A 27197-nucleotide genomic window follows, 5' to 3' on the forward strand; every position below is an offset into this window, starting at 1 on the left:
CACTTGCTCTGCACAAACTATCTGGCTTCTGCAGATCTACATGATTACCTCCCTGCAGTGTTGGTACACAACCGGTGCCAAACCTGTCCTGGCCCTATGTGCTTGCCTACACTGTTGTTGTACTCTTCGCAAGCTGGAGTGGGCTGTGATCTGTTAAAATAAAACCTGAGATAACGCAACCAACTTTATTTAAGCAAGCTGTCTGCAAAGAAAAGTGGAAGCTATGCCTGTTTTGGCATCAGGCAGATGCCTGTTTGGGACTGGCACCTCTGGAGGAGCAATGCAGGGACAGCATTATTGGTAGCATGGGATTTAGCAGCTCGGGATTAGTACAGCAGTTAGCCCTGTATAGGCAGTCCTTGAACACACTTCCTTGATATGGTAAAGCCTCCTGGATCTCGTGTCTGCATCTGTGTAACACACAAGACTGAGAGTAGATTTTACTCTTTCGCTGCTCAAAAAACTTGCTGTCATTCAAAGACAAGTCTATTTACTGTTTGTAGGCAAGTAATTCCACTAAGTGAAGGAACCTTGAAAATTGGCCCTTCAATTAGGTTCTTGGTTTGGATGTGAAGAGGGAGATGACTAAGTTTCCTAAGCATTTCTGAGTATTTTCAGTCTTTTTGTTTCTTTCCTCCTCCTCCCATATATATCCTTTTGTGAGTATTCTAAGCTATTCCTACAACCCCATAAGTCTCTCAAGATTCCTTCATTGAATCTTCCTCCGGGTCTAGTGAAATGGGAGCTTGAATAGCAAATGGTACCTTTTGCATGATTTCTGACCAATGAGCAGGGTGCTACAGTCTGTTGATACTATTAATGTTACTGGTGCTTAATACATCCTGTGTTAATTTATAATTAATTTATATCACACTCTTTTTGTGTATCAGTATGACATTATTCCTTGGACAGTACTAGCAAACATAAGTATGCATTAGCAGTTTTATTTCAGGTATGCCAGAGAAACTGTCTGGTTAGATTAGAATGTGTGACTTGATTAGAGACCCAGATTAAAAAAATTGAACTGATTGAGTTTAGGAAGAAGTGGTGGATATGCATCTGCAACTGTTCTTTGAAAAAATTTGCTGGTATTGTTTTAATCTTAAAATTGATTTCACTTAAAAAAAAAAAAAAACAACAAAAAACGCAGTAAATAATGTCTGCAGGGGTCCTATTCTTTTATATGAGCCAGCTTAAAAAACTCATATAGGCAATAAATAGAAGGAGTTAGGGGATAGTGGAAAGTACCATTTACGCTACACAAGTTTCAACTCCTATTTCTTGAATACTTTCCAGAACTAGAGAATTGCAGCCAGCATTGGAATATTTTGATTCTGACAGGGTTTTCTTAATTCTTCCAAAGCCTTATGGAGCCATAAATGACAGAAACAATAAGACTTTTGTTTGTGCACAGCATGTTGTGGCTAGGGATGCATTGCTTTCCATGAAGAAAGAATTTTGATTTCTCACAAGGCTATTACAATTTATGCTGGAAAATTTTATATTCCACGTTCTTGGAAGCGCTTGTCTTTGTAGGAAAGTCATTTAATTAACGCTTTCAAAATATACACTCCTATACTCATGCACATAAATGCTAACTGTCTGTCTCTTCGGCTTTTACATGTCATGCTTCAAAAGACAGACAGGAAGACAGGCAGACAAAGAAAAAAAGAAAGGAGGAAAAAAAACAGATATACCAGACTTTCTTGGCAAAACAATCCACAGCAGCACTGATACTCCTTATTTTTTATTTTTTTTTCCCAGAAGCACATTACTGTCCTAACAGTGTTTTTACTTTCTGGATTATAGATATAAATGAATGTGAAAGCAGCCCGTGTGTCAATGGCGCCTGCAGAAACAATCTTGGATCTTTCAGTTGTGAATGTTCACCAGGCAGCAAGCTGGACTCTACAGGACTGATCTGCATCGGTGGGTCTTCCCTTGTGTTTTGCTGTTGTTGCTGTTGCTGTTTTTTTTTTTTAATCTATTTTTCTTACTAATTAAAAACAAACAAAATCAAAAATAAACATTTAAAGCGTTGATTAAATCAGCAAGATATTAATGTATTTTGCTCATTTTCTCCCTGTTGTAGACCTCATGTATACTTGTATAAAGCCAAACAAATCCATACAAATACAGTTGTTTCCATGGAAGCAGAGGAATGCTGAAGAATTATTGTCATTCTTACAAAAGATAAGATATGAGTAAAACTGAAGGTAGTAAGGCTAGTAGTTGAAAAATTGTAAAGCTGAAATGCCCATTCAATTTTTTGTCCTCTTTAGATTTGAGACAAGAAAGTAAAACTGGAACAACATCTACTCATATAGTAATATGAAAGCTCCTGACTTTTAGAGCTCATGGTATTCTTCCTAAACTGCGAAGATTACTTTTCCTACCTACCAAGAAATAGTGATGTTTGCCTTACAGCACAATCTCATACCTTACCTCCATTGTAGAAAGCTGTTAAAGGAGAGTAAAACATATGAAAATTTGTCAGGATCCCTGTCTTTGGAGCGAACACATGAGTATTGTTTCGTGTATTTATGCAAGACATATATGTATAGAAAAATAATGTAACATAAATACTGTTAGCATCCTTTGAGGTTTTCTTTTGCATTGAAAAAAAGCAGAGCATAGCACAGATTTTATCAGAGCTAGCAGCAACAGTTGCCTGCAAGATGTTATTCACATTATCTCTGGAAGCTATTCTCTTTTCTTTTCTTGCCTTTCCAAGAAGATTCAAAGGGCTAGACGCATCAGCACTCCTCAGTTGCTCAAAAGCTGCCATTTGTGTAACATAATTGAAGTTATTGTAGGATATGTTGGATAATTTGGATTGGAATGTCATTAACAATGAGATGATGCTAAGTTTAAATGTTTCTTTTATTTTAAGATAGATTTGTCTGGTGTTCTTGATTCAACTTTCTTGCCGTGCCAAGACTTTCTTAAGATTGGAAATTTAATGTAAAAACTGCAGTTTCTATTTAATGAAGGCATCTATCTGTGCCTTGATTTGTTTTTTTAAGTGAATATTACTTTTCACCTAAGCCTTCTCCTAGCCTTTCTCATAGGTTTTTAGGGATACTGCCACCACCTCTGACCTATACAGTTTAGTATTCTGCTTGTTCCGTTTCACACTGTGCTGATATCTTGACGTGACCACTTTAGCCTGTGCTTATTTTAATTTTGTTGTGTTCTGGCATCCAAAGGTATTCTAAGTTCATTAAGGGCTTAATTATAATAGTGTTTCTGATTTACTTTGCAAATTGTTTCCACTGGGAAAATTGGCTTGAGTGTGAGGTACTATATAGGCTGAGTAGTATTTTAAATAATGTAAAATAAATAATATAAATATTTGAATAGTCAAATAAAAAGGGAAGGATAGGTCCCACCTTATTCTGTAGCCTACTTGTTACTTGTTCTTGTTGATCAGCATTCTCTCTGGAAGAGTTTTCTGTACTACAAGTAAGAATATGTCAAGACAGAAGTGTCAGTACAGCTCATGTAAGAAATATATTTTTATACAGTTAGAATCAATTTATGTTTTTCTACCTTGGCAAAACTTCCACTGGAATTGGTAGTGATGGGAGAAGGGTAGACTGGAAGGTAATTAAGGGTTTGAGATTACAGGTTGTGTTTGGTGTGAAAAACTTGCACTCATCAAATGTAAGCTGTTTTAAATCTCTACAGTAGGGAAAGTTGTTTTTATCAGTTTACTTTAATTTGCACTAATTACTGTCGCATCAGATACAAAAAGCATATTCCAGTAAGGATGTGTTTGACTGAAATGCTGTTCTTGTTTGGATATGTGTTGTATTCTTCTTAAGAATGATCAAAGTAAGGTAGCATCAGTTTAATTCTGAGGCCTTTCCAATTTTGCCTTAATTTCAGATTTTCTCTCTTGTCAGAACCAGAACCACAGCTATGTTGTAAGAATATTTTTTCTTTCTTTCATGATGATTATGAAAGTTTGAACTTAAGATTGTCACACATATTTGCAGTAAAAAACAAAGGACAGCAAAAATTAGAAGGAAAAGTGTTTAACAGCACTGATAATTTTATTTTTACATGTTGCTTTTGTATGTGTTGCTAATTTGTCTTACTTCTAGTTTTCATTGTTATCTCATGGACTCAGGTCAGACCAAATGACAATCCTTGTATTGAGAAGCTTCATGGCTGGCACATGTTCTCTTCTCAGTTTGTGAAGACAAAACCTAAGTCTGTTGTTTCTTCTGGTTCCTTTGCCTGATCTGCTCAGCCTCAATGCTGAAGAGCCACATGTCTTGAGCCATTTGCATCTGTATTGCGTGTGGAAATTCTGCTAAGATATAAGTCATTTGTCTCTTTCTATCAACTTCCTTGTGCAGAGGGAAAATGACTTGCTGCAGTAAGAGCAAGAATTCAAGTCACAACATTTGGCTCAAACTTCCAGCAAATTAGGGTTGTTAGTTTAGCCTTTACAGTAAAAACTTTCAGCGAGAAAGTTGATATATTATGCATTTGTTTTGCTTTATAACTCTGTCTGTGGTATTAAGGCTACTCCTATTTTAAAGGAGGAAAGAAATAGAACTGTTTTGAAATACATCTGTTGCTTTTACCACTGCTGCATTGCTATTTTGGGAATTGCTTGTATAGTGGAGGTACTGCCATTTGTGCTGTTTGAAATATACATTCAATATATGATTTTAATGCACATTTAGTCAGTGTTTTTGGAATTCATATAGCACACAGCCTGTAGGCTGCCATCTGCCTGTAGTATGCATATATTCTTCAAGTCAGAATCAAAGAGATGCAAGCAGCAGAAGGAATGCTTTGATGCTGAATAATAAATATTTTTTTTCACCAAAGCAAAAGTCACAGTGACTGCCCTTTGTAAATTTTGTCTGGACAAGAGAGGTTGTGTAAAATAAAGGAAATTAATTCACAACCTGAAAAAAGATGAGACAAGCAGACTTCAGCAGGATAATGCAGATGCAGCTGGTATGAAGAAAGTCGTCTGCTAATATGTATAGGTTAAATTATTTTTTGAGATATTATTTTGACTTTTTGATCGTGTAAAGCTGGCTACTAAAAATGTGTAATATCATGCTCAAGTAATTGCTAATGAATGAAGCAATATAAACATCTACATTTCGACAAAATAAAGCAGGTATATCAACGTAAGGCCAGCAAGCTGGGTATAGCATGAGATAGATAGAGGGCCGGACCCAGAGAGTGGTGGTGAATGGAGCTAAATCCAGCTGGCTCTGGTCAGAAGTGATGTTCCCCAGTGGTCAGTGCTGAGGCCTGTCCTCTTCAATATCTTTACTGACAAGCTGGATGAGGGCATTGAGTGCACCCTCAGTAAGTTTGCAGATGACACCAAGTTGGCTGGAGGTGTCGATCTGCCTGGGGGTAGCAAGGCTCTACAGAGGGATCTGGACAGGCTGGATAGTTGGGCTGAAACCAATGAGATGAGCTTCAACAAGGCCAAATGCCGGGTCCTGCACTTTGGCCGCAATAACCCCAGGCAGTGCTACAGGCTTGGGGTGGAGTGGCTGGAAGACTGCATAGAGGAAATGGACCTGGGAGTACTGATTGGTGCTCGGCTGAACATGAGCCAGCAGTGTGCTCGGGTGGCCAAGAAGGCCAATGGCATCCTGGCTTGCATCAGAAATGGTGCTGCCAGCAGGAACAGGGCAGTGATTGTGCCCCTGTACTCAGCTCTGGTGAGGCCGCACCTCAAGTATTTGTCCAGTTTTGGGCCCCTCACTGCAAGAAAGATATTGAGGCCCTGGAGTGGGTTCAAAGAAGGGCAACAAAGCTGAGGGTCTGGAGCACAGGCCTTATGAGGAGTGGCTGAAGGAGCTGGGATTGTTCAGTCTGGAGAAGAGGAGGCTCAGAGGAGACCTTATTGCTCTCTACAACTAACTGAAGGGAGGTTGTAGTGAGCTGAGGGTCAGCCTCTTCCCTTGTGTAACTGGTGATAGGACTAGAGGGAATGGCTTCAAGCTGTGCCAGGGGAGATTTAGGCTAGACGTTAGGAAGTACTACTTCTCTAGAAGAGTGGCCGGGCACTGGAATGGGCTGCCCAGGGAGGTAGTAAGAGTCACTGACCCTGGAGGTGTTCAAGGGATGTTTAGACATTGTGATGAGGGACATGGTTTATTGAGAGCTATTGGTGATGCGTGGATGGTTGGACTGGGTGAACTTGTGGATCTTTTCTTGGTGATTCTATGATAGTTAAAGAGACTTTCACCCTCCCTGTCTCAAGGACCTGAATTTGGGACGTTTGATGAGAAAGCACACACCCATCCCATAGTAAGTCAAGAGCAGATCCAGGTAGTCACTTCATAAGTTATGTCTTCCTTTGGTCTTGTAATGTTATCCCTAGTGTTAATTGTTGGATAAAGGCTGATTAAGGATTAGAAAAAATGATTTTTTCCATGATTCTTTGTCCTTCATTGATTTGTAACCTTGTACCCTACATTTTTTGAGACCAACAGTAATCTAAATATGACTCTTACAATTGATTGTTCATGAAGTAAGTTTTCCAGTTTCTAGAACTGCTTCCACGAGCATTCTTGCACTAGCTTTTCTTTTTCTGTTATCTTACTCAAAGAATGGTTGTGCTCTCAGCATTCTGTATAATTTTCTAATAATAGTTTTGTAAAAAAGTTCAAGTTTTTTAAAGAAAAGAAAAAAATCTGGAGCACATTGCTCCTAAGTATAAGCTATGAGTAATACTAATCAACAGCACCTAATAGATAGTCTGACTTTCTGTATGTAAATCATACATAAACCTTTAAAACCAATTCCTATTCATCTTGCATTAATTGTCTTGTTACGTTAATCTGAGCCATTTGCTTAGTTTTGAACTATGGGAATGTGCATGCTGTTAAACTCCATCCAGGCTGTCTTCCAAATTTGGATTAGATCTTTACAGACTGCTTTTTAACTATCCAAACACAAAGACTGTAGTCTGCTTTAAGAATTTTGGCCTCTTTTAAATATAATAGGATAAAAATACTGAACTTTCAAAAATTCATACTTGATTTAGGATCTAACTTATATTTTGAAAAGTGAATTGTGCTTTGAAAGTGTGATTGTTTTGAATTGAAGACTTGGGTACCTAAGAGTACAGAGGCAGCAGAGTTTATGCTGGTAGACCTGTGCTAGCTGTAAGACCTGTACTATAGATTGCTTCAAAGGGTACACTCTATCACTCATTTTTGGTGATAGTGCTATTTATTTCCTCTGCTTCTAAAACTGTACAAAATGTACAAAATGACTCAAGTGCAAGATCCTACTCTTAAAAGACAGACTGTGCTCTTTTTGTACTGTGTCTGCCAGTGGCATTATGAGATGTCAGCTCTTCCTGCTGTGACAGTTCCATATTGTTTCTTTGTGCTGCAGATAGCCTGAAGGGGACTTGCTGGCTTAATATCCAGGACAGTCGCTGTGAAGTCAACATCAACGGTGCTACACTGAAATCTGAATGCTGTGCTACTTTAGGAGCAGCTTGGGGCAGCCCATGTGAGCGGTGTGAATTAGGTATGCTGTTATGCTTTCATATTCTGTGTCTTTTGGGAGAAAAGTGAATGTATTACAATAAAAATTCTCACTTTTATTTTTTTTTTTTTTGCTATGAATTGTTTTCCATAGCATCTTTTCTAATCTCCATCATCAGAGATCATTCTAACTTTGAGGCTGTGAGGAAATAATATTTGAGTGGATTCCTGAGTAGTTTTCCACAAGTATAATGCACTGGAATAGCTTGAAATAAGGACTAAAAAAATAAAGTGAAATACGTGGTAAAAATCTTGAAGGCCTTTTATTTTGTGGACTGTTAACACTCATCCCAACTGTTTTCAAACATAGCTTATGTATCATTATTGACTGTAGAATAGTACTAGTATTAGGTCACAAGGTTAAGGCTAGAGATTGGAAGCAGGAATGCTAAATGTGTGCTCTGTTTTGTGGAGAATATGTTGTGCCACATTCTTGCCCTAAGGTTTGAATAAAACCACCAGAGACTGAACTAGTGTCATGACATTTTAGCCTGTGGTTCTTAATTGAAACAATAACTGTGGGCAGATGTGTCTGATCTGATAAGCAAGGTACAAACAACATCCAACAGTGCTTTTAACTGTGCAGTGGAGCATCGAGCAGAGATACTGCTTTGGAGTCCAGGAAGCAATATGGTAAGTCTAGGCTTATAAAACTAATCAAAGACTAATTAATCTAGAGCACTCATTAGCTTAGATGAAGTACATCTGGCTATTTAATTTCCTTTTCTTTAACTTTCTAGATTTCAGCAAGCTTGCTTATCTCTGCATCATTCTACATTTTACATACATATCCTAAAATAACATCTTTGCTTAGATGCTTTATAAAGCTAGGGAAAACACACACACACACACATACACACACACACACACACACACACACAAAAAACACAAAAAAAAACCACAAAAAAAAAACCCACAACTCTTTGTTAATAACTGGAATCACTAAAGCTTTAAATCCTGTAGCCCTACAGGACATGTACCTTTTATCTACATCTAAGTGCTGAGATTCATCTCATTCTGTCCCTCCTAGTGGAAAGCACAACAAAGTAACTATGTAACATTTAATTTCCTCCGTTATTATTTGTTCTAAATAAAACATATGAGTCAGTAGTCTTCATTGAGGCTAGATCACTTACTATATTATGCAGTCAAACTTAGATAATGTTGGAAAATTGCAAAGATATTTTTATTCCTATATTACTTACTCTCATATTTCATTCTGAAGCAGTGATGCATCTTTTTTGCTTGATTCCAGACACAGCTTGTTCAAGAGGATTTGCCAGAGTTAAAGGTGTTACCTGTGAAGGTAAAGTTTTTGTGTTTCTTTTCACTCGTTTTTCTCTCAGAAAATAAATAAAGGAGAGGGTGAGCTGTAATCATATTAATTTTAGTGCTGCTATCAATTAATGACTGTTGAGAACTTATTACTTAACACTGTTGGAAATGCCAAAATGGTACAAAAAGGATGGAAGTGCTCCTTAAATACATTTGATGTTCTTCATTCTCTCATCCACAAACATCACTTTGTCTTATTTAGAGAATGTAGCATCTTAATGTCCTGTGTCATATCATCTTATAAGATTCCTTTGGGTGAGAGGGAGCCAGATGCTTGTTCAGATCCTAATACAGCATGAGTGAAATGCTGTGCTTCCTTTTGTACAGCTGAAGTTCTCAGTAAAGTTGTCACTATCTCCTTGTTGGAATTAACATACACTCTGAAACTTCTTTCACCCCTTCTCTTACCAACAGATGTAAATGAGTGTGATGTTTTTCCTGGAGTTTGTCCCAATGGACGATGTGTTAACAGTAGAGGCTCATTTCACTGTGAATGCCCAGAAGGACTGACGCTGGATGGAACAGGACGAGTGTGTTTGGGTAAGAACATAGTCAACTTTGGCAGCCTTTCAGCTGTGTTTAATAACTATCTGAAATAATTCTTAAAGGAGTAAGAAGGAATATTTGGTCTGTTTTCTGAACCGCTGACTTTGTTAAGTATGTTTTAGTTTATGTCTGCTTGGATTTCAGATACCTGTTCACTTCAGGGAAGAGTTGGGGAATATGAATGTTGGTGATATGACAGGTTTTGCCCTCACTGCAGTCAATAGGTTTTACTAGATTGTTGCCCATAATGTAATTTACATCGCCCAGTTTAACTCACTGTGAGCTAGGCAACAAGCAGTTTGCTGGCCAGACAGAGCCTTGTAATGCATAATGACTTGTTCTTTTCTCTATCTACTCATTTTGTGATATTAAGGTACTATCCTATTGCAGAAATACGCAGACTGAAATTGATTTGTTTGAAAGTAAGTAAAGTGGATGTAGGTAAAAATAAGACTTCATCTTTGTTGTGCAGGACATGTATCTTCTACAGAAAAAACATGATGTCACTGAAGGCATAATGTTCTCTATAAAAAAGGCTTTAGGTATAAAAAGTATTACAATCTGTATATAAGTTAAAGGAAACAAAAATATGCAAACAAAAAAAAGTATAGTGAGTGTTATTAGTCTGTTAATGGATGTGCATGAATGAAATCTGATAGTGCTTTTTACAGTCACAAGTTTTATAAAATGTTACATTGCTACACGTTTCTGCAGCATCTAAGTTTTCCTAATAGCACAGCATTGCCTGACAGTGAATGTACTTGGTCTTCTTTTCAGTTCCTCTTTAATCTGATGTTCTGTAGCATTCTGAAAGAATTTTTACTTTTTACATCTTATAAGCTGTGAAATCCAAATTCAGATTGCACAAAATATTTACATAAAACAAAAAACAAGCTATATTTCATCATTTAGAATGTATATTGTATATTTATGCATATATATTCATTGAATGAATATTCATGAATATTCATATTCAGTGTATATGAATATTTATCTATAAGATTATGGGGAAAAGCAGTGACAGATTTATTATGATTTGTAATGTATCCTAAAAAGTGCAGGTCTGCTTTAAATGAAATTAGTGCTAAACATACCTTCTCCATCTATGGATTCAGCTTTTTTGCAGTACAACTTTTCAAATTGTCCTTTTGAAATCTTTAAAAATCAGTAATCAGAGATGAAAAAGATGAAAGTAGGTGAATTGTGTACTTAAAAGATTCTGGAATTTGTTCATTTTTTACCCTTTCTAAGGACTATAAAAATATAATTACTGACAGCATTTGATTTCTTTTGAGAAAACAGAACAGAACAATTACAATTTTTGAGCCCATGCTTCACTTCAGTCAAGAATTTGGCTGTTCTAACCCATATTTTCTATTTCAGCAGTGTTCTCATTCCCCGAGATTCAAGTTTAAGCAGTAGGTTTTCCTTTAGTTGTTCTGCTGTTTATCAGTAGCTGATACAAACAGCTACCAGGTTGTGTTTTGTTACTGGTGATGATTTTTTAAATTATGAATGCAGTTCTAGAGATGTTTTTCAAAACGAGAATTTTGAAAATAAACAGATGTGCATTCTCAGCATAAAAGTTCCCTTAGAAAAAAGAAATAATTCAAAACAAAGTCCACCAAGATGCATGTGTATAGCATATGCAGTTTCTCCTGCTAGGTTTTACTTCTTTTTTTTTTTTTTTATCCTATTCTTATCAGTTCTCTTTTCAGCACTGTCATCTGTGGCCTTCAACCCTGTATTACTTCTAAGTGAGAAACTTTGTAAGAAGAGGTAGTTGCAGCAGTGGAGTTGTTTTCAAGCAGTGCACAGAATTGCTTTACCCTCAAATCCATTTTTTCTTTTCCTATTTCAATGAAAAAACATCCTTCTACATTACAAGATACATGCTTTCTCCTATGCTACATAAGCACTGTGGCATATATTTCTCAAGTACTTTGTTTTCTGCAGGGTCCACTGGAATGATTTTAGTGATAACAAGTATTTATTAGATTATGTTTGCTGAATCTGTTGAAATGAAAATAAATATGATGTTGATATGAGGAACTTTGCAGGAAACCATAAATATTCTTCAAACAATTTCCATTTCTTATACGTCTGAATTGTTTACCTTAGGATGTATATAAGGTCACTCATATTGGAAAATGTTGGAAGATGTGTATAGAAAATAGTTCAGCAGATCTTTAGTGTTGTTTTTTAAATATAGCATTTTCTCCAAAGCTTTTTGTGCTAAGTAAATAAAAGTGTTATGATAGGGTTCTTAAAGCCTAATTTCCAGTTCAGTATATCGCATCAAATATTCTGGCTTCCAGTCCATTTTAGTCATACTAGGAGAATGTGGAATCATAGATATCTTCTTTAACACTGCTGCAATTGTCTGTTTCCTGTTATTTGTACAGTTTTCAGGATGTTTGAAATTCAGAGACGTTTTCCTAAGTTGCAGAAGTTAGCATTTAGAGAAATACTTCTACTGCTATGCGATACAGCAGAGATTTGAAAGCTTACCAACAGCAATTTCAAACTTCAACTCTGTGCAGTGTATAGTATCTTGAGCAGAAATCTGTCTTGAGGATCACATAAGTAATCATGCCCTGGAAACAGCTGCTTCTGAAAGACAGAAAACCCCACCAAAATGTAACATTTCCCTTTGTTGTTTTAAATTGGACAGATATTCGCACGGAGCAGTGTTACCTGAAATGGGATGAAGATGAATGCATTCAGTCTGTACCTGGCAAATTTCGTATGGATGCCTGCTGTTGTGCTGTGGGTGCTGCCTGGGGCTCTGACTGTGAGGAGTGTCCAAAGCCTGGTACAAAGGAATATGAGGCTCTGTGCCCCAGAGGTCCTGGTTTTTCCAACAGAGGAGATATTCTAACTGGCAGACCATTTTATAAAGGCAAGAATTAATTATTATGTAATGGATTTAAAATTATACTTACATCTTGTTGACCATTCTAATGAGATGCCAGGGTTTGTATCTCTTACGTACTTGAGATGAGAGATACTGTAAATATGTTTGCCTTACAGAGCTGGCATTACAGGTGGAAAACCTACTGCTTGTGTGTTCATCCTTCTCAGTTATTTCCCCTTCCCCAGCCCTGAGTGGTGTCTCCTGCTGCTCTGACTCCTCCTTTTATGCCAATAAGAAGGAAAGAAGGAAAAGGAAGCTTCGATTACATATATAAACATAAATACAAATAGAAGTAAATAAATATTTAAAATAATTAAGCCTTCTATCTTTTTTTTTTTTTGTAGATATTAATGAGTGCAAGGTATTCCCTGGTATGTGCATGAATGGTAAATGCAGGAATACAATCGGAAGTTTCAAATGTAGGTGTAACAATGGGTTTGCTTTAGATATGGAGGAAAGAAATTGTACAGGTAAGTCTTGCATTTTCTCTGGCTTTTAAAGGAACTTGTGACGGTTACATAGCTTAGTGATCTGGGAGTTTAATGCAGTTGATTTTCTTCAATTTCTAATCTGTGGTCGAAGTGGATAACTGTCTTCCTTTCAGAAAGTGATTCTCTAATTAATTTGATTTTCTTTTGATATGTGGACATTAAGAATCTGTTAAATTGGTGCTGTAAGTGCTTGTCATTATGAAAAATAAATAAAGTCACCAGTAAAGCTAATTTCAACATTTTAACTTACAGATTAACTCACTTTCTTCTTACCAGATGAACTGAGAGACTCCAGTACTGATTATTTTTCACTTAGATGTGGTAGCTAAGCACATACAGAAATACCTGTGCAATTCTGACAGCAATGTGTTAACTCAAGAAGAGGCATGCATTTAATTTAAAAGTTTAGTATTTTGTTATTTACTGCCTAGAAAGCTGAAATGGAAGATAAGTGTGATAGTTTCCCGATTATGAGAACCTGGATGCCTGCATTGTGGGTGGTTCTCTGTTGAAAATGAAGGAGGTTTTTTTTACCACACAGGAGAGAGTCTAAGTAATATGAAGTGTGGGTGGTAAGGCATGTTAACTGAGGTTGGTCTGGACGTTAATGTTGCCCTAACTGGTGATTTCCTTGTTTTTGTAGTGACTGCACTGATGAGAAATGCGTTTAACTAACTTTATTTCTAATCTAACAAGAATAGGTCAAAAAAATTCTCCCTACAAAAGTTCATTTGGTTCTGTTTTTCACGGAAAGTTTATTCTGATTAAAATGTTCCACTGAACAGTAATAGAGACACAGATTTTTTAAGTGGGAGACTTTTTGTTTGTTTGTTTTATATTAGCATCAAAATATTTTATAAAGCCTGTAGAAAGTCACACAGTCAGTGACATCCAAGGCCCACCACATGGATTATCATTCCACACCTCTGCACATCTGTGTATGAGAACACTTGTATGAGAACATCTGTTCTACCAACAGAAACCTGTTGATGTGGAATAACGAGGCAAAGAAGATTCTTACATGTCGTGAAAAATGAATTACTCAGTCTTTGATTCTTTCTTTTTTTCTTCTTTCTTTTTTTCTTCTTTCTTTTTTTCTTCTTTCTTTTTTTCTTCTTTCTTTTTTTCTTCTTTCTTTTTTTCTTCTTTCTTTTTTTCTTCTTTCTTTTTTTCTTCTTTCTTTGTTTCTTCAGTTAAGCTTCCATTTTCCTTCTTTTCTTGGGTTACTCAAGAAATCAGTCCTCTGCCCAGGTCACCATCATAGAACAGAAATGTCCTATGACATGCCTTTCTCTGCTATTTTATTTCTTGCTTCCCAGATTTCTTGGATGACAGAACCAATCCTATGCCCTATCCCCTTGGACTAGCATCTTTATTGTTTCAAATACTTTTTAATTTTTATTCCTTGTACAGAGTTCATGTTTTCTTATTAAATAAAAAATAATCGTGAATGAATTTGAAGGTGGAGACTGTAGAGAAGAGGGCATGAACCAATGGTATTGAATGCTAGTTCACCTCAGAAACAGTGGATGGACGGTAGAATAAGGAGAAGTGGTGTCTAAAAAGATGTGAGGAGACAGAGAATAATACGCTATCCAGTCCTTTCCAGTCCTCTTTTTCAAGAGCATCTGTTTCGCTGTATCATATCCATGTTACAAATTCCTGTTCAGATTCCTGCCTTACTACCAGTATGTTTTACAATGAGTCCTTCCTTCTCTTTTACCTTCTACAAATCTGGTATAGTTTTCCAGTGACAGTGTCTGTCACGGAGTTAACTAGATCGATCTATGCCCATGACAGGGGGGCAGTAGGCCCCTGGACCCCCCCTGACCCCACAAAATGGGAAGAAAATGGGAAAAGGGGTAGGCAGATGGGAGCTGGGCTCAAGGAAAGAAAAAAAGCAATGGCAACAATCTATGGAGGAAAACTTACTTTACTAACTGTGATAATACAATCTAATTGAAATTGAGACTATAAATAAAATAGGGGGGAGAGAAAGTTCCTGAGACCGAATCAAACCTAGAAAGCTTGGTATGGCTAGGAAAGCACCCTCCAGCACCCACTGCAAAGCAGTAAGAGACCGCCCAACCAAGAAGGGCCAGATCCCATGACTTCTGCAGTGTACAGGGACAGGTTCCCGGAATTGGAGCATTAACACTTTAACTCCCAGTGCACTACATGATGTCATGATGTGGAATACTGAAAACCAAAAATCACAAAACTATGACAGTATCATTAAAACTTAGCTAATAAAATACACAAGCTACAGGAAACTAGTGAACTGTAATTCTTGCTTTCAGGTGAGCTACTTTGATTTTGAAAGCAAAACTTGTTGTAAGCTTATAATGCTGTTACTTGAGAATTGTATTCATGAAAAGCAATTTAATGTCAATAGCAGTGCATTCTTGGGTCAAATGGTGCCTGGTAGTAATGACTTAGAATTTATTACAGTTAGCTTTCTTATAACATAATTTTAATTTACACTTAATGGAAGCCTACTTGTTACTTAGTGTATAACTGAGAACTCTAAAGTCATTTCATCATGAATCTTCCACAAATTTTTTCATGTCATCAGATTATTTTAAATATTAAATGAATAACGTTTTGCTGTTGAGTTATGTACTACATATGATTTTCTTCTAATTCATTTTAAATGACCATTTTTTGTGAAATGAAGGATCACTTTGAACTCTGATTTTTCTACCTTTCCATTTACTGTAATATAGATATTGATGAGTGCCGGATCTCTCCAGACTTATGTGGAAGTGGTACCTGTGTTAATACTCCTGGAAGCTTTGAGTGTGAGTGCTTTGATGGTTATGAAAGTGGGTTCATGATGATGAAGAACTGTATGGGTAAGTGTTGCCAAGATGAGCTAAGTCCTTCTATTTACTGTACTCCTGTACTATACTAGCTATGCTGCAGTGAATGCTTGATAAGCATAATTACTGTGACTTCTTGAAAAAAAGACATGTTCAGTAGATAGGATGGATAACTGAACTGTGCATGCAGTTTTGCTTGTTCTTTTTGCTGATGATATTCACATATTTCTATATAGATAATATAGATCATCAATGACTATTCATTCATATAATTGCAGCAGTGACTAGTGAGGTATTGAAATATACAGCTAAGAATAAAAGGTATTCTTAAAGTAGTATGATTCGTATTTCCTTTGTACTATTAGGACTTCTGAGAGTATTTCCTAAATCCCGCATATCTTTAGATGGTCTAAACATATAAGAATAGATACTGAAACAACAAATGCTGATAACCACCTTACAAAAAAAATCTGATGTTAACATTCTGTATACACCATAAAAATTGAAAGTTTGAGATTTTCATCTTGGTTGAATGCTCTTCTCCCTAGATAAGTTCAGTTTTATGATTGTGACTCTAAGATCTAACTTTCTTTTGATGAAAGGAGCAAATTATTCAAATTCTCTTCAAAGACTCCTGAAACAGAATCACCTTTGAAGATTGTCCAGTCCAACCCCTGCTGAGTAACTAGAGCAAGGATCATACGCAGTTGGATATTGAAAATCTTCGGGGATGGATACTGCGCAGTCATATAGAATCATAGAATCCTTAGAGTTGGAGGGGACCTCTGAAAGCCATTTAGTCCATTTCCCTTGCAGTGAATGGGGACATCCACACTTGTTCAAGTTGCCCAGGGCCTGATCCAGACTCGCCTTCAAAGTTTCCAGGGACAAAGGGACAGAGCTCCCACCACATCTCTAGGCCATCTATTCCAATGCCTCACCACCCTCACAGTAAAAGACTTTTTCCTTATATCTAATGTACTCTCTTTAAGCTTGAAACTATTTCCTCTTGTTCTGTCAACACAGACCCTGCTAAAGAGACTGTCCCCTTCTTTCCTTTAACTCTCCTTTAGATACTGCAAGGCCACTCTCAGGTCATCTTGCAGCCTTCTCTTCTCCAGGTTGAATACCCCATCTCTCTCAGTGTGTCCTCACAGGAGAGGTGTTCCATCCCTTGGATCATTTTTGTGGCCCTCCTCTAGACACGTTTCAACAGGTCCACACCTCTCCTGTACTGAGGACTCCACATCTGGTTGCAGTACTCCAGGTGAGGCTTCACCATCACAGAGCAGAGGGGCACGATCACCTCCCTTGATCTGCTGGTCATGCTGCTTTGGATGCAACTCAGGATACGGTTTGCTTTCTGGGCTGTGAGGACATACTGCTGACTCCTGTTCGGCTTCCCATCCACCAGTATCCCCAGGTCCTTTTCAGCAAGGCTTGTACTCTATCCCTTCATCCCTCAGCTTGTATTGATAATGGGGATTGCCTCATCCAAGCACTAGACCTTGCATTTGTCTTTGTTGAACTGCATGAGGTTCACCTGGGCCCATTGCTCAAGCCTGCCTAGGTCTCTCTGGATGGCATCCTGTCCCCGTTAGTGTGTCAACTGCACGCCACGGCTTGGTGTCATCAGCAAACTTGATGAGGGTGTACTTGACCCCACTGTCAATGTCACTGATGAAGATATTAAAGAGAAGTGACCAGAAGTGACCCCTGGGGAACACCACTCATTATTGATCTCCATCCGCATGTTGTGCCATTGACCACCACTCTCTGTACTGAATTCAGCAGCCAGTTCTTTGTCCATCTACGAGGCCAGTCATCAAATCTCTGCCTTTCCAGTTTGGAGAGAAGGATGTTGTAGTGTACCATGTCAAAGGCCTTACTGAAGTTGAGTTAGGTGACATCAGTGGCTTTTCCCTTGTCCATATCTCTCAGATACTTGTTCTGAGCATCTACCAATTTAAAAGTTTCTTTCCATGTTTGAATAGAATTTCCTGTCTTTCAGTTTTGTTCATATTTCTTTCCTGTTCTGTCAGTGGACACCAATCAGAAGGTAGCTTTGTCTTCCTTACCCTCGTGATAAAATATTTATACACACTGATAAACCCTCTCAAGCCTTCTCTTCTCAAGGCTGAACATTCACAGGACTCTAAGCTTTTCTTAAAATATATCTGAAGTTCTATCCCCTTTCTAGACTCAGTGATTCTCCATGAAACTTTTTCCAGTATATCAATCTCTGTCTTGTACTGGGGAGCCTGGAACCAAATGCAACACTTTAGATAGGGTCTTACTCTTGTTACGTAGAGATTAAGGCTCATCTCACCACAGTCCAGGGTGCTGCTGACTGTCAGTGCAAAAGGCATGTTGCTGGCTCGTGTTAAGTCTGCTGGGATCCCCAGGTCTTACTCTGCAAAACTATTTTCCAGTTGGCCAGTCCCCAGCCTGTCCTTCTGAGTGTGTTTATTACAGTCCAGGAGCAGAACATTGCCATTGGTTTTTTGTTTTGTTTTGTTTTGTTTTTGTTTTTGTTTTTGTTTTTGTTTTTGTTTTGTGAGTGTTCTGTTTGCCTGTTTCTTCAGCCTGTCAAGATTCCTCTGAATGTGTGAACTACTCTTCCCATTTTTCTGTCACCTGCCCCACTTCCTAAGGATGCACTCTGACCCATCATCCATGTCGTTAACAAACTTATTTAACAGTATTTGTCCCATTATTGACTGCTGGAAATATACCACAAAGAACCAGTTCCTATCTGGACTCCGAGACTCTAATCACAACCCTTTGAAGCTTTTGGTTCACTTTTAAGTCTACTCTAATACGCCCTAATCTAGCTCATAATTCATCAGTTTGTCTGCAAGGGTCTTTGGGAAAACAGTGTCAAATGCCTTTCTGAAGTCAAGATAAAAAGCATCTGCTGCTCTCTCATCCATTGATCTAGACATTGTTTTGATGAGAACTGTCAAGTTGGTCAGTTATGATTTTTCCTTTTAAGTCTCTGCTAACCATGCCATGTTGTTTTCATATCATTTGTATGTTTGGAGATGACTTCCAAATTGAAATCTTCTCTGTTCCATCACTTTCCCAAGGATCAAAATAAGGCTGAATAACCTGCAGTTCCATATATCCTGTTTCTTACCCTTTTTGTAAAATGGATTAATACTTGCTTTCCTCCCATACTTAAGATTCTAATCTAATTGCCATAACTTTTCAAAGATGATCCATAGTGGCCTCACAGTGACATTGATTAAATTTCTCAGCAATTGTGGGTATGTTTCACAAGGTTCCATGGACCTGTGAATGTCTCATTTGTTTTAAAGTTCCCTAACTTGATAATGTCCCATCAAGAGTAAGTCTTCCTTATTTTAGACTTTAGCGCTGATTTTAGGTCTCAAATTCCTGAAAGCAAATACTTACTGGGGAGGATGTAGGCCAAGACAGTTTTTAATAGAATCATAGAATCATGGAATCATAGAATCACAACGATGAAAAGGACCTACAAGATCATCTAATCCAGCCGTCCTCCTATCACCATTACTATTACTACCAAACCATATCTCATGGCACCTCATCCAGAAAATATATACCTTCTGCCAGGTGTCCATTGTCCACATTTCCTTTTCCTCATTCAGCATTGAGTCTATATTTTCTCTTACCTTCCTTTTGCTAATGATATATTTGTGGAAGACTTTTTGCTTTCATATTGTCCCTTGCCAGGGTCAAACTGTGATGGAATACCTGCATACCCACGCAGCATACCCATGCTGTATTCTTCATAGATCACCTGTTACTTTTTGTGTTCCCGACTGATCTTAAATATATGGTCCTATGGCTGCCATGCAGGTCTCTTGTCACCTGTACATGATTTCCTGTACGCTGTGATACTTGAAGACACCAAGAATCACCAAAATGTCATTGCCTGAGTTACAGGTTAACATAACAAGGAAGCTAAACCATGAAAACCTTCATGAAAGACAAGGTACAAATGCAGAGAGTGAATACTATTTGTTTTCTGTAAAATAGATGCAGGGAACCATGCTGTCAGATTAATAAATAGAGTGAAAAAAGTAAGAAAAATGACTTCTTGATGACCTTTTGCAGAAACTAAGAAAAGGAAGGAGTAGTTCTGAATCAAAACATCTTGGAGCTTTGAAGATAATCCAAACAGGAGTATATCAAGAAAGAAGTTGGATTCTGTCATCAGTCAGTTTCTCCCTTAATGTGAATAACTTGCAAAATCCTGTGATGCTTTAGCTAATCTCTCAGGCTAACAAAACGCAACACTAGTTTACCTATTTGAATGAAAGTCTCCCATTTCAAAGGAGGCTAGTTGTAGTTCTTCCTGGGAGTCCAAAAGTATGACTGCATTCTGTCTTTTGTTTGTAATTCTTTCTATCTGTAGCCTTGGCTGTATTTATGAAGTTTGAGAGTCAAATACTCAGTTTGCATTGTAAGTTGTAGAAAGTGTGTTTCTTTGCCACGTATCCATATAAACAGTAGATCTCAAACTAAACAGCACTTTAGTTAAAAGTTTGCATGCACGTCCCCATTACTTGCAATTCATGGACAACAACTTCAATGCATACATAAATACATATCTTGTTGAATTAAAAAGCACTTTTTGAAAAATTCATCATATTAACACATTGTTCAAAATAGTAGCCATCCAAGCAGGTGCTTTCTTTTCTTGTTTCCTGTTTCTCTTAGAATAACTAATTTTGAATGATATATTTTTCCCCAAGAAAATAAAACAAATTCAATTCACTTTAGAGTTTAGTAATCTGTAATATTTTGTTTGCCCTGTTACATAGAATGAGGAAAGGAGTAGTGTTGCTTGAATTAAACTGTTGTTTCATTTGTGAACTCCTGAACTTGACACTACCAGCCACTGACAACTGCCTTTCCCTTTTTTTGATCCTTAGTAATGAATTTTCCTGTTTCTCCAGCCTGTCAAGATTCCACTGAATGGCAGTGCAACTATCTGATGTGTGAACTACTCTTCCTAAGATAAAATGCTTACTTATCATGATTTATTTTCAGATATTGATGAATGTGAACGAAACCCTCTGCTATGTAGAGGTGGCATGTGTGTGAACACAGAAGGGAGTTTTCAGTGTGACTGTCCTGTGGGACATGAGCTGTCACCATCACGTGAGGAATGCATTGGTGAGTTTCAACTAAGAATGATGGTCTTCAGCTTTCTGAAAAGAACAATATTTTGTGCAGTGTGTTACTGGTAAGGATGTGACTGCATAATATTGTGTATGGATTCTTGATCTTCCTTGGAATACCTTCAAATTAAAACCTTCTAGCAGACCCCATAAAATCTCCAGTGCCCTTGGCACCGTTGACTTCAAAGTGAATTATTTTACTAGGCCTCTAGGGATTATTAAGCAATTGAAGGGACTGTACTGCTCATGTTAGCAACTTTCAGTTAAAAGACATAAAAGTACAAAGTGAACCTTCTTCCTACAATAACAAAAAGTTTTTTTGTCTCCGTAGTGAAATGCAGCTCTGCTTTTTGCACATAATTTACTAAAAAGCTGGGGGGGGGAAAGTAAAAGTTGTAAAGCAGGTTGCCTGTTTGGTTGCTGTGTTTGATGCATAGTCACTTCTCGAGTTGGCTTAAACTCCAGTACCATGGAGTACCATGCACTTGCTGAGGGTCAGTATTCAGCATGTGCTGCTGTTAATATTCACAGACGAGAGGTGAAGAAAATAAACATTTGGTTATTATACATGCTGTACTTGATCACTAGACCTGCTATACAGAGATCCATACCTTGAACTAGAAAATAAAAAGAAAAGAAATTGAAGATGTTTGAATTCTACTGGTTTAAAATGTTATTCTTCATCCTCTTTCTTGGGCATTTGAGAAGTTATAGTCTGCATTCTAGCTAGTAAGTATTCAATATAAATTCTTCTTTTCCAGATGTAAATGAATGCTCGCTAAGTGACAATCTCTGCAGAAATGGCAACTGTGTGAACATGGTTGGAACATACCAGTGTTCCTGTAACTCTGGATACCAAGCCACAGCTGACAGACAAGGCTGTGTAGGCAAGTACCACATACCTTCAACTATACATTTTTACTACCACAATCATATGACTTTCATACTACATTCCACATGTTGTCTTTTGCACTTATTTTGACAACCCCAGTAATAAATGTGAACAAAAGCAGCAACCAAAAGTAGCTACTTTCTCCCACATATGAAAATGCAGTTGAAAGACAAAAGGTTGGACAAAATGTATATCAGGAGAGTACAATATAAGAACTAAAAACCAGAATCATTAATGGCAAACTCGTTCATCTCCTAAGTAAAACTGCAAGAGGAAATGACTTTTCCCTATAAAACTGGACTTACTGTAACTAATGTTGCTTTCCCAGATATTGATGAGTGTATGATAATGAATGGTGGCTGTGATACCCACTGCACCAACTCAGAAGGAAGCTACGAATGTAGCTGCAGTGATGGCTATGCTCTAATGCCAGATGTCAGGACATGTGCAGGTATTTTTTATTATCTTCATTGGATTTCATTTAAAAAGTATTGAAAGTTAAAGCATTTGAGCCAATATGAATATGATTCGCAAGTCTGCACCAGTGTGAGAGAACTGTTTTTACTTTTATTTCAGATATTGACGAATGTGAAAACAATCCAGATATATGTGATGGAGGGCAATGTACTAACATTCCAGGAGAGTATCGCTGTCTCTGTTATGATGGATTTATGGCTTCTATGGACATGAAAACTTGTATTGGTAAGTATCTGTATGCAGTGAAGGTAATGCAAGTCTAAAAACTGTACAGCTAACATTTTGGGAATTTCTACTGTATCCTTGAAAAAAAGTGTTGGAATGGTACCTAAGTTGTAGAAAACAAAAGATGTGTAGGTCTTTCTTGCCACCATATAAATGTCAGGAAGGGTATAAGAAATATTGAGAAAACTCTAGGCGTGAATCAAGTCCTGTAATTCCAAAAATAGGATTGATCTAATCACAATTGTGGGATTTCTCTAGAGCGCTATGACTGAGAAGACTCTTTTTAGGTGCCCCATCCTTTTATTGTAAGTCTTTTAAATATTTCAGTTTGTGCTCGCAACTACAGAAAGTTATCATGCATGATTATAAAGGAAATAAAAATAAAAGTATTTCTTCAGTTTCAGTTAACATGTTTAGTTAGGTGCTTATGTGAAGCCACCACCTTTTACATATAATGTTTTATTTATTTTAAGATGCATTGGGCTGTGTTACTTAAATAATATTTTGTGAGCATCTGTCCATTAAACCTTTCAGTAGTCATTTTAAGCAAGTGTGCACAGGCGTACATACAAACACATTGAGGAAAAGTTATGTTGTATAATGTTGATCAAAGCTATTCTAGAATTACAGAGTATCCCAGGTTAAAAGGGACCCACAAGGTTCATTGAGACTGACCCCTGGCTCTACACAGCACCACCCAAAATCCAAACCCTGTCCCTGAGAGCACTGTCCAAACATTTCTTGAACTCCAGCACTGGGGCCGTGCCCAGTGCCCTCTGCATCCTGTTCCACGCCCACCGCCCTCTGGTGCAGACCCTTTCCCTGTCCCCCATCTGCCCCTCCCCTAACACAGCTCCATGCCGTTCCCTCAGGCCCTGTCACTGTCGCACAGAGCAGAGCTCAGCGCTGCCCTCCACTCCCTGTGAGGAGCTGCAGCTGCCATGAAGGCTCCCCTCAGCTCCTCTACTCCGCACTAAGTACACCTAGGGACCTCAGCTGCTCCTCACACAGCTTGCCCTCCAGACCCTTCATCATCTTCATAGCCCTCCTTTGCATGCTCTCTAATAGCTTGATGTCCTTCCTCCACTGTGGCAGCCAACCTGCATGCAGTGCTGTACGTGAGGCCACAGAGCGGAGGGGGCAGCCACTCCCCTCACCCTGTGGCAGTGCTGGGCCTGCTGCACTCCAGGGTATGGTTGGCCCTCTGGGCTCCAGGGCACTTTGTTGCCTCATGGATGGTTTACCATCAGTCAGAACACCCTGATCCCTTCCTGCAGCGCTGCTCTCCACTTCTTATCTGCTCCATCTGTATGTATAGCTAGAATTAACCTGTCACTGGTGCAGAATCTGGCAGTTGCTGTTGTTAAACTTCATGCTCAGTCCTTTAATTTGTCAAGACTTTGTTTGCAAGGCCTCTTTACCCTCAAAGGAGTCAGCAGCTTCTCCTAGCGTGCTTCTGACATTTTTACCTGAACAATGGTTTTCCAAAATGGAAAAGTATGCTTTTAGGTGACAGCAGTATGTAACTAATAATAAATTTTGTGCACTTACAGATGTGAATGAATGTGATTTGAATTCCAACATTTGTATGTTTGGGGAGTGTGAGAACACTAAAGGTTCCTTCATTTGTCACTGCCAGCTAGGATATTCAGTCAAGAAAGGAACCACTGGTTGCACAGGTAAAGCAAATTTCCAACATATATATCATGGTATGTATATATATCTTACTTGGCTCTAAGGTAAAATAAATGCCCAGGTGTGTTCACATGCAGGTGAGGTTTTTATTTATTCATAATAGTAAGTGTAGGAGTCTAACTGTTGTATGTGTCAGTATGTTTCCAGGAGTTTGAAAAGGTGTACTCTTAGACCAGTATCAGTATGGTTGAACTGGCCTTGTGAATAATGGCAGTTTTAAAGGCAAACCTTGTTCTTGTATAAACTGGGGGAATATCTATGGTATGAAACTTAGGTTGACCAGGTGCATCTGCATTTGTGTTGAAGTATTCTATCTGAACTATTTGTCATGCATGCTTAAGGTACTCGTGTCAACTACAGCTGCAGGAAATGACCCAGGAGTCTAAGAAAAAGATCAAAAGGAAAAAAAGTAGCAGAATGAAAAAGAAAGTGATTATGTAAGAGGGAAAATAAATGCCTTCCTTTATCCCATGCTAACAAATTTTAAAGTAACAGAGTAGTTCCATTTCAAACCATGCAACTTCCTGGAGTAATATATTTTCCTTTGCAGACTGGGTCAACTCTGTTGAAGCAAGCTAAATTCTTCCAAAATCGCTTTTCTAGGAAGGTTGACAGAATTCCTCTCGTAATTTTACATTTAGGAATTTATTCTGCATCATTTTTATAAGTAAAATAATTTCTGTAACTAAAATGTGCGTCTCACCCACAGGAATAATCTGTTAGACATTTCAGCATGTTTCGTATGTCTGTAAGACAGCTTTAATTTTACACTAAAATGCGGCTGTCGGAAATCAACCTAATTTCTTCATGTTTACAAAAAACATATTAAAAGCATATTAAAAGTATAATTGAAAAAACAGATATCACTATTATTAAGCTATAATACAAAGCCAGTTCTTAAAGCTTAAAATATCATGTGGTTTTGAAGTCTTATTTTTTAAAAGGTTATAATACTGCACTCTGGGAATGAGCAACATGTAAGAGCATCTGTGTAATATTCTGGTGCTCCTGATTGTAAATGCTGATAGTTTATTTTGTGCTTGCAGATGTGGATGAGTGTGAAATTGGTGCTCACAACTGTGACATGCATGCCTCATGTGTCAATGTACCAGGAAGTTTCAAATGTACTTGCAGAGAGGGATGGTTTGGAAATGGCATTAAATGTATTGGTAAGCATATAGAAAACTAAAATTTTCTCTCTTTCTTGTTATTTTAATGATGCATGCAATTGAAGTATGAATACCTCATTAGAAGCAAATATTTATTTTTCTCTCAGTTGCACTCTGTGATTAGATGAACATAGAGGATTCTCAGATTTCAGGGATTTGGAGGATTTTTTTTTTTCCTCAAAAGCCTGCCTGTATTTCATTCTACTGAATTAAATAGGTATTTTACAAAGTTAGTATGGAATGTCTGAAATGTGCAAAATACAAAATTCAGTCAAAAATACAGCTAAGTTTGTTTTGTGATTTCCTGCTGGTAAGATATTATTTCTGTTACTTAATACAGCTTTTTTATATTAATCCTATGGTACAGGTAGTTGATAGGCCTAATATAAAGCAGATTAGACTCAGCATATGAAAACTTGATTCTACTTTTATTGGGCTGCTGAAACCAAATCATGTTTCCTTACCTTTGCTTTTAACTTTTGTATATAAGAGATTGTAAAATTTACCTTTTTTTGCAAACGTTTTGGAAACTGTGGAATCAGAATTTCACATACAAATAGACTTTATTGGTGTAATATATGAAAGATAAAATATTGTATTATGACATTTTACTGTGGATTTTAAAGCTAAGCCAGAAAAAAGAAAGGCTCTATGGTTTTTATTGTTATCATATAATAAAAATTTGTGAAGTTCAACTAGGCAAATAAAAAGTCCTATTTGAAGGGATTTAGAAAATAATTCTGGCAGCATCCTTGTAGTTAAAATAGCTGCTGAATATAGAATGTTCTTCCAGGAGATCCCTCTACAGACAGCCACTGATGGGCGAGGCAGAATATCAAACTAACTATCAGATATGTCATAGCATCTGTTATATGTGTGATACCTATGACTTGCATGTCATGCAACTAGATGGTCACTAAATCAAGCTTTAATTGCTTGATTAATTAGGGTCAGGAGAATTGTCTTTTTTTTTTTCTTTCCACCTTTTTTTTTGTTTGTTTTAAATCCGAAGTGACACCTAAATTGATAAGAAAGCTTGCATTGACTTCAGTAAGGTTAGGCTGCTTTTATGTTCTCATAATTGAGAAGAGTCATCAAAAATGTGTCAGATTTTGACTTCACCATCTTTGCTTTATGGTGTTTTGTTGCTTTTTTTTTTAAGTCACTTTGATTCAGAGTTTTTTAACAGAATAGCACTGAAGTAATGGTGTCAACGTTTACACTAATGAATCAACCAAATTCCATCCACTGATAGGATGTTCAATGCTTTTTTGCTTGACAGTTACATGAAAGTATTCTGTCTTCTGTATTAACGCTTGTAATTTTTTGCCCCTGATTTGCAGATCTTGATGAATGTTCTAACGGAACACACCAGTGCAGTGTGAATGCTCAGTGTGTGAACACCCCAGGGTCATACCGCTGTGCCTGTGCTGAGGGATTCACAGGGGATGGATTTACTTGCTCTGGTATGTACTTTCTGTGAAAGCTGGTTTGTCTCTGATGGTTTCTGTTGTGTGGAAGCTTAGCAAAATTAGATTCAACCCCAAACACACTGGAGTATGTTTTAAAATCAGTGTTACCCCCATCTCCTGAAGAAGTGCTCACAGAGGTGGCTGACTGTTGTTTAGGAGTGTGTGCAACACTAAATACACCGGGACTATTTGTTGAGTGAACTTCCTGTGCTTCTTCCTCCACAGCAAATAGACATTTGCTCTTTCAGAAATAGTTGAAAAATTTTGTTATCTCTGCATTTAAATTCATTAGTAGCTGTTTGCTATTAACAGCGAACACTGTTTGGCACACAGTGTTTCAAAGTAACCCTAAATTTAGAAAATTATATAAAGTGTAACGATATTTTTTTGGAGAACATAACCGGCTGGGCATTGAGTTACTGTGTTTTGTCACTT

At 37.5% G+C, this 27197-nt stretch overlaps 1 protein-coding gene across 1 annotated transcript in view; it reads left to right on the plus strand.

Moving 5' to 3' along the window:
• The window catches only part of FBN2 (fibrillin 2), a 167873-nt gene that overhangs the window by 96518 nt on the left and 44158 nt on the right, over positions 1 to 27197 (plus strand). The window contains exons 20-33 of the mRNA XM_085213340.1: positions 1810 to 1929; positions 7396 to 7533; positions 8806 to 8856; positions 9300 to 9425; positions 12106 to 12333; positions 12693 to 12818; positions 15566 to 15694; positions 20702 to 20827; positions 21594 to 21719; positions 22053 to 22175; positions 22301 to 22426; positions 23980 to 24105; positions 25168 to 25290; positions 26634 to 26756. Of these exons, the coding sequence (XP_085069466.1) occupies positions 1810 to 1929; positions 7396 to 7533; positions 8806 to 8856; positions 9300 to 9425; positions 12106 to 12333; positions 12693 to 12818; positions 15566 to 15694; positions 20702 to 20827; positions 21594 to 21719; positions 22053 to 22175; positions 22301 to 22426; positions 23980 to 24105; positions 25168 to 25290; positions 26634 to 26756 (1791 nt within the window). The remainder of the gene's footprint in view (positions 1 to 1809; positions 1930 to 7395; positions 7534 to 8805; positions 8857 to 9299; positions 9426 to 12105; positions 12334 to 12692; positions 12819 to 15565; positions 15695 to 20701; positions 20828 to 21593; positions 21720 to 22052; positions 22176 to 22300; positions 22427 to 23979; positions 24106 to 25167; positions 25291 to 26633; positions 26757 to 27197) is intronic.

This window comes from Meleagris gallopavo, chromosome Z, assembly GCF_905368555.1.
Source record: "Meleagris gallopavo chromosome Z, MGAL_WU_HG_1.1, whole genome shotgun sequence".
NCBI classification, from domain to species: domain Eukaryota; kingdom Metazoa; phylum Chordata; class Aves; order Galliformes; family Phasianidae; genus Meleagris; species Meleagris gallopavo.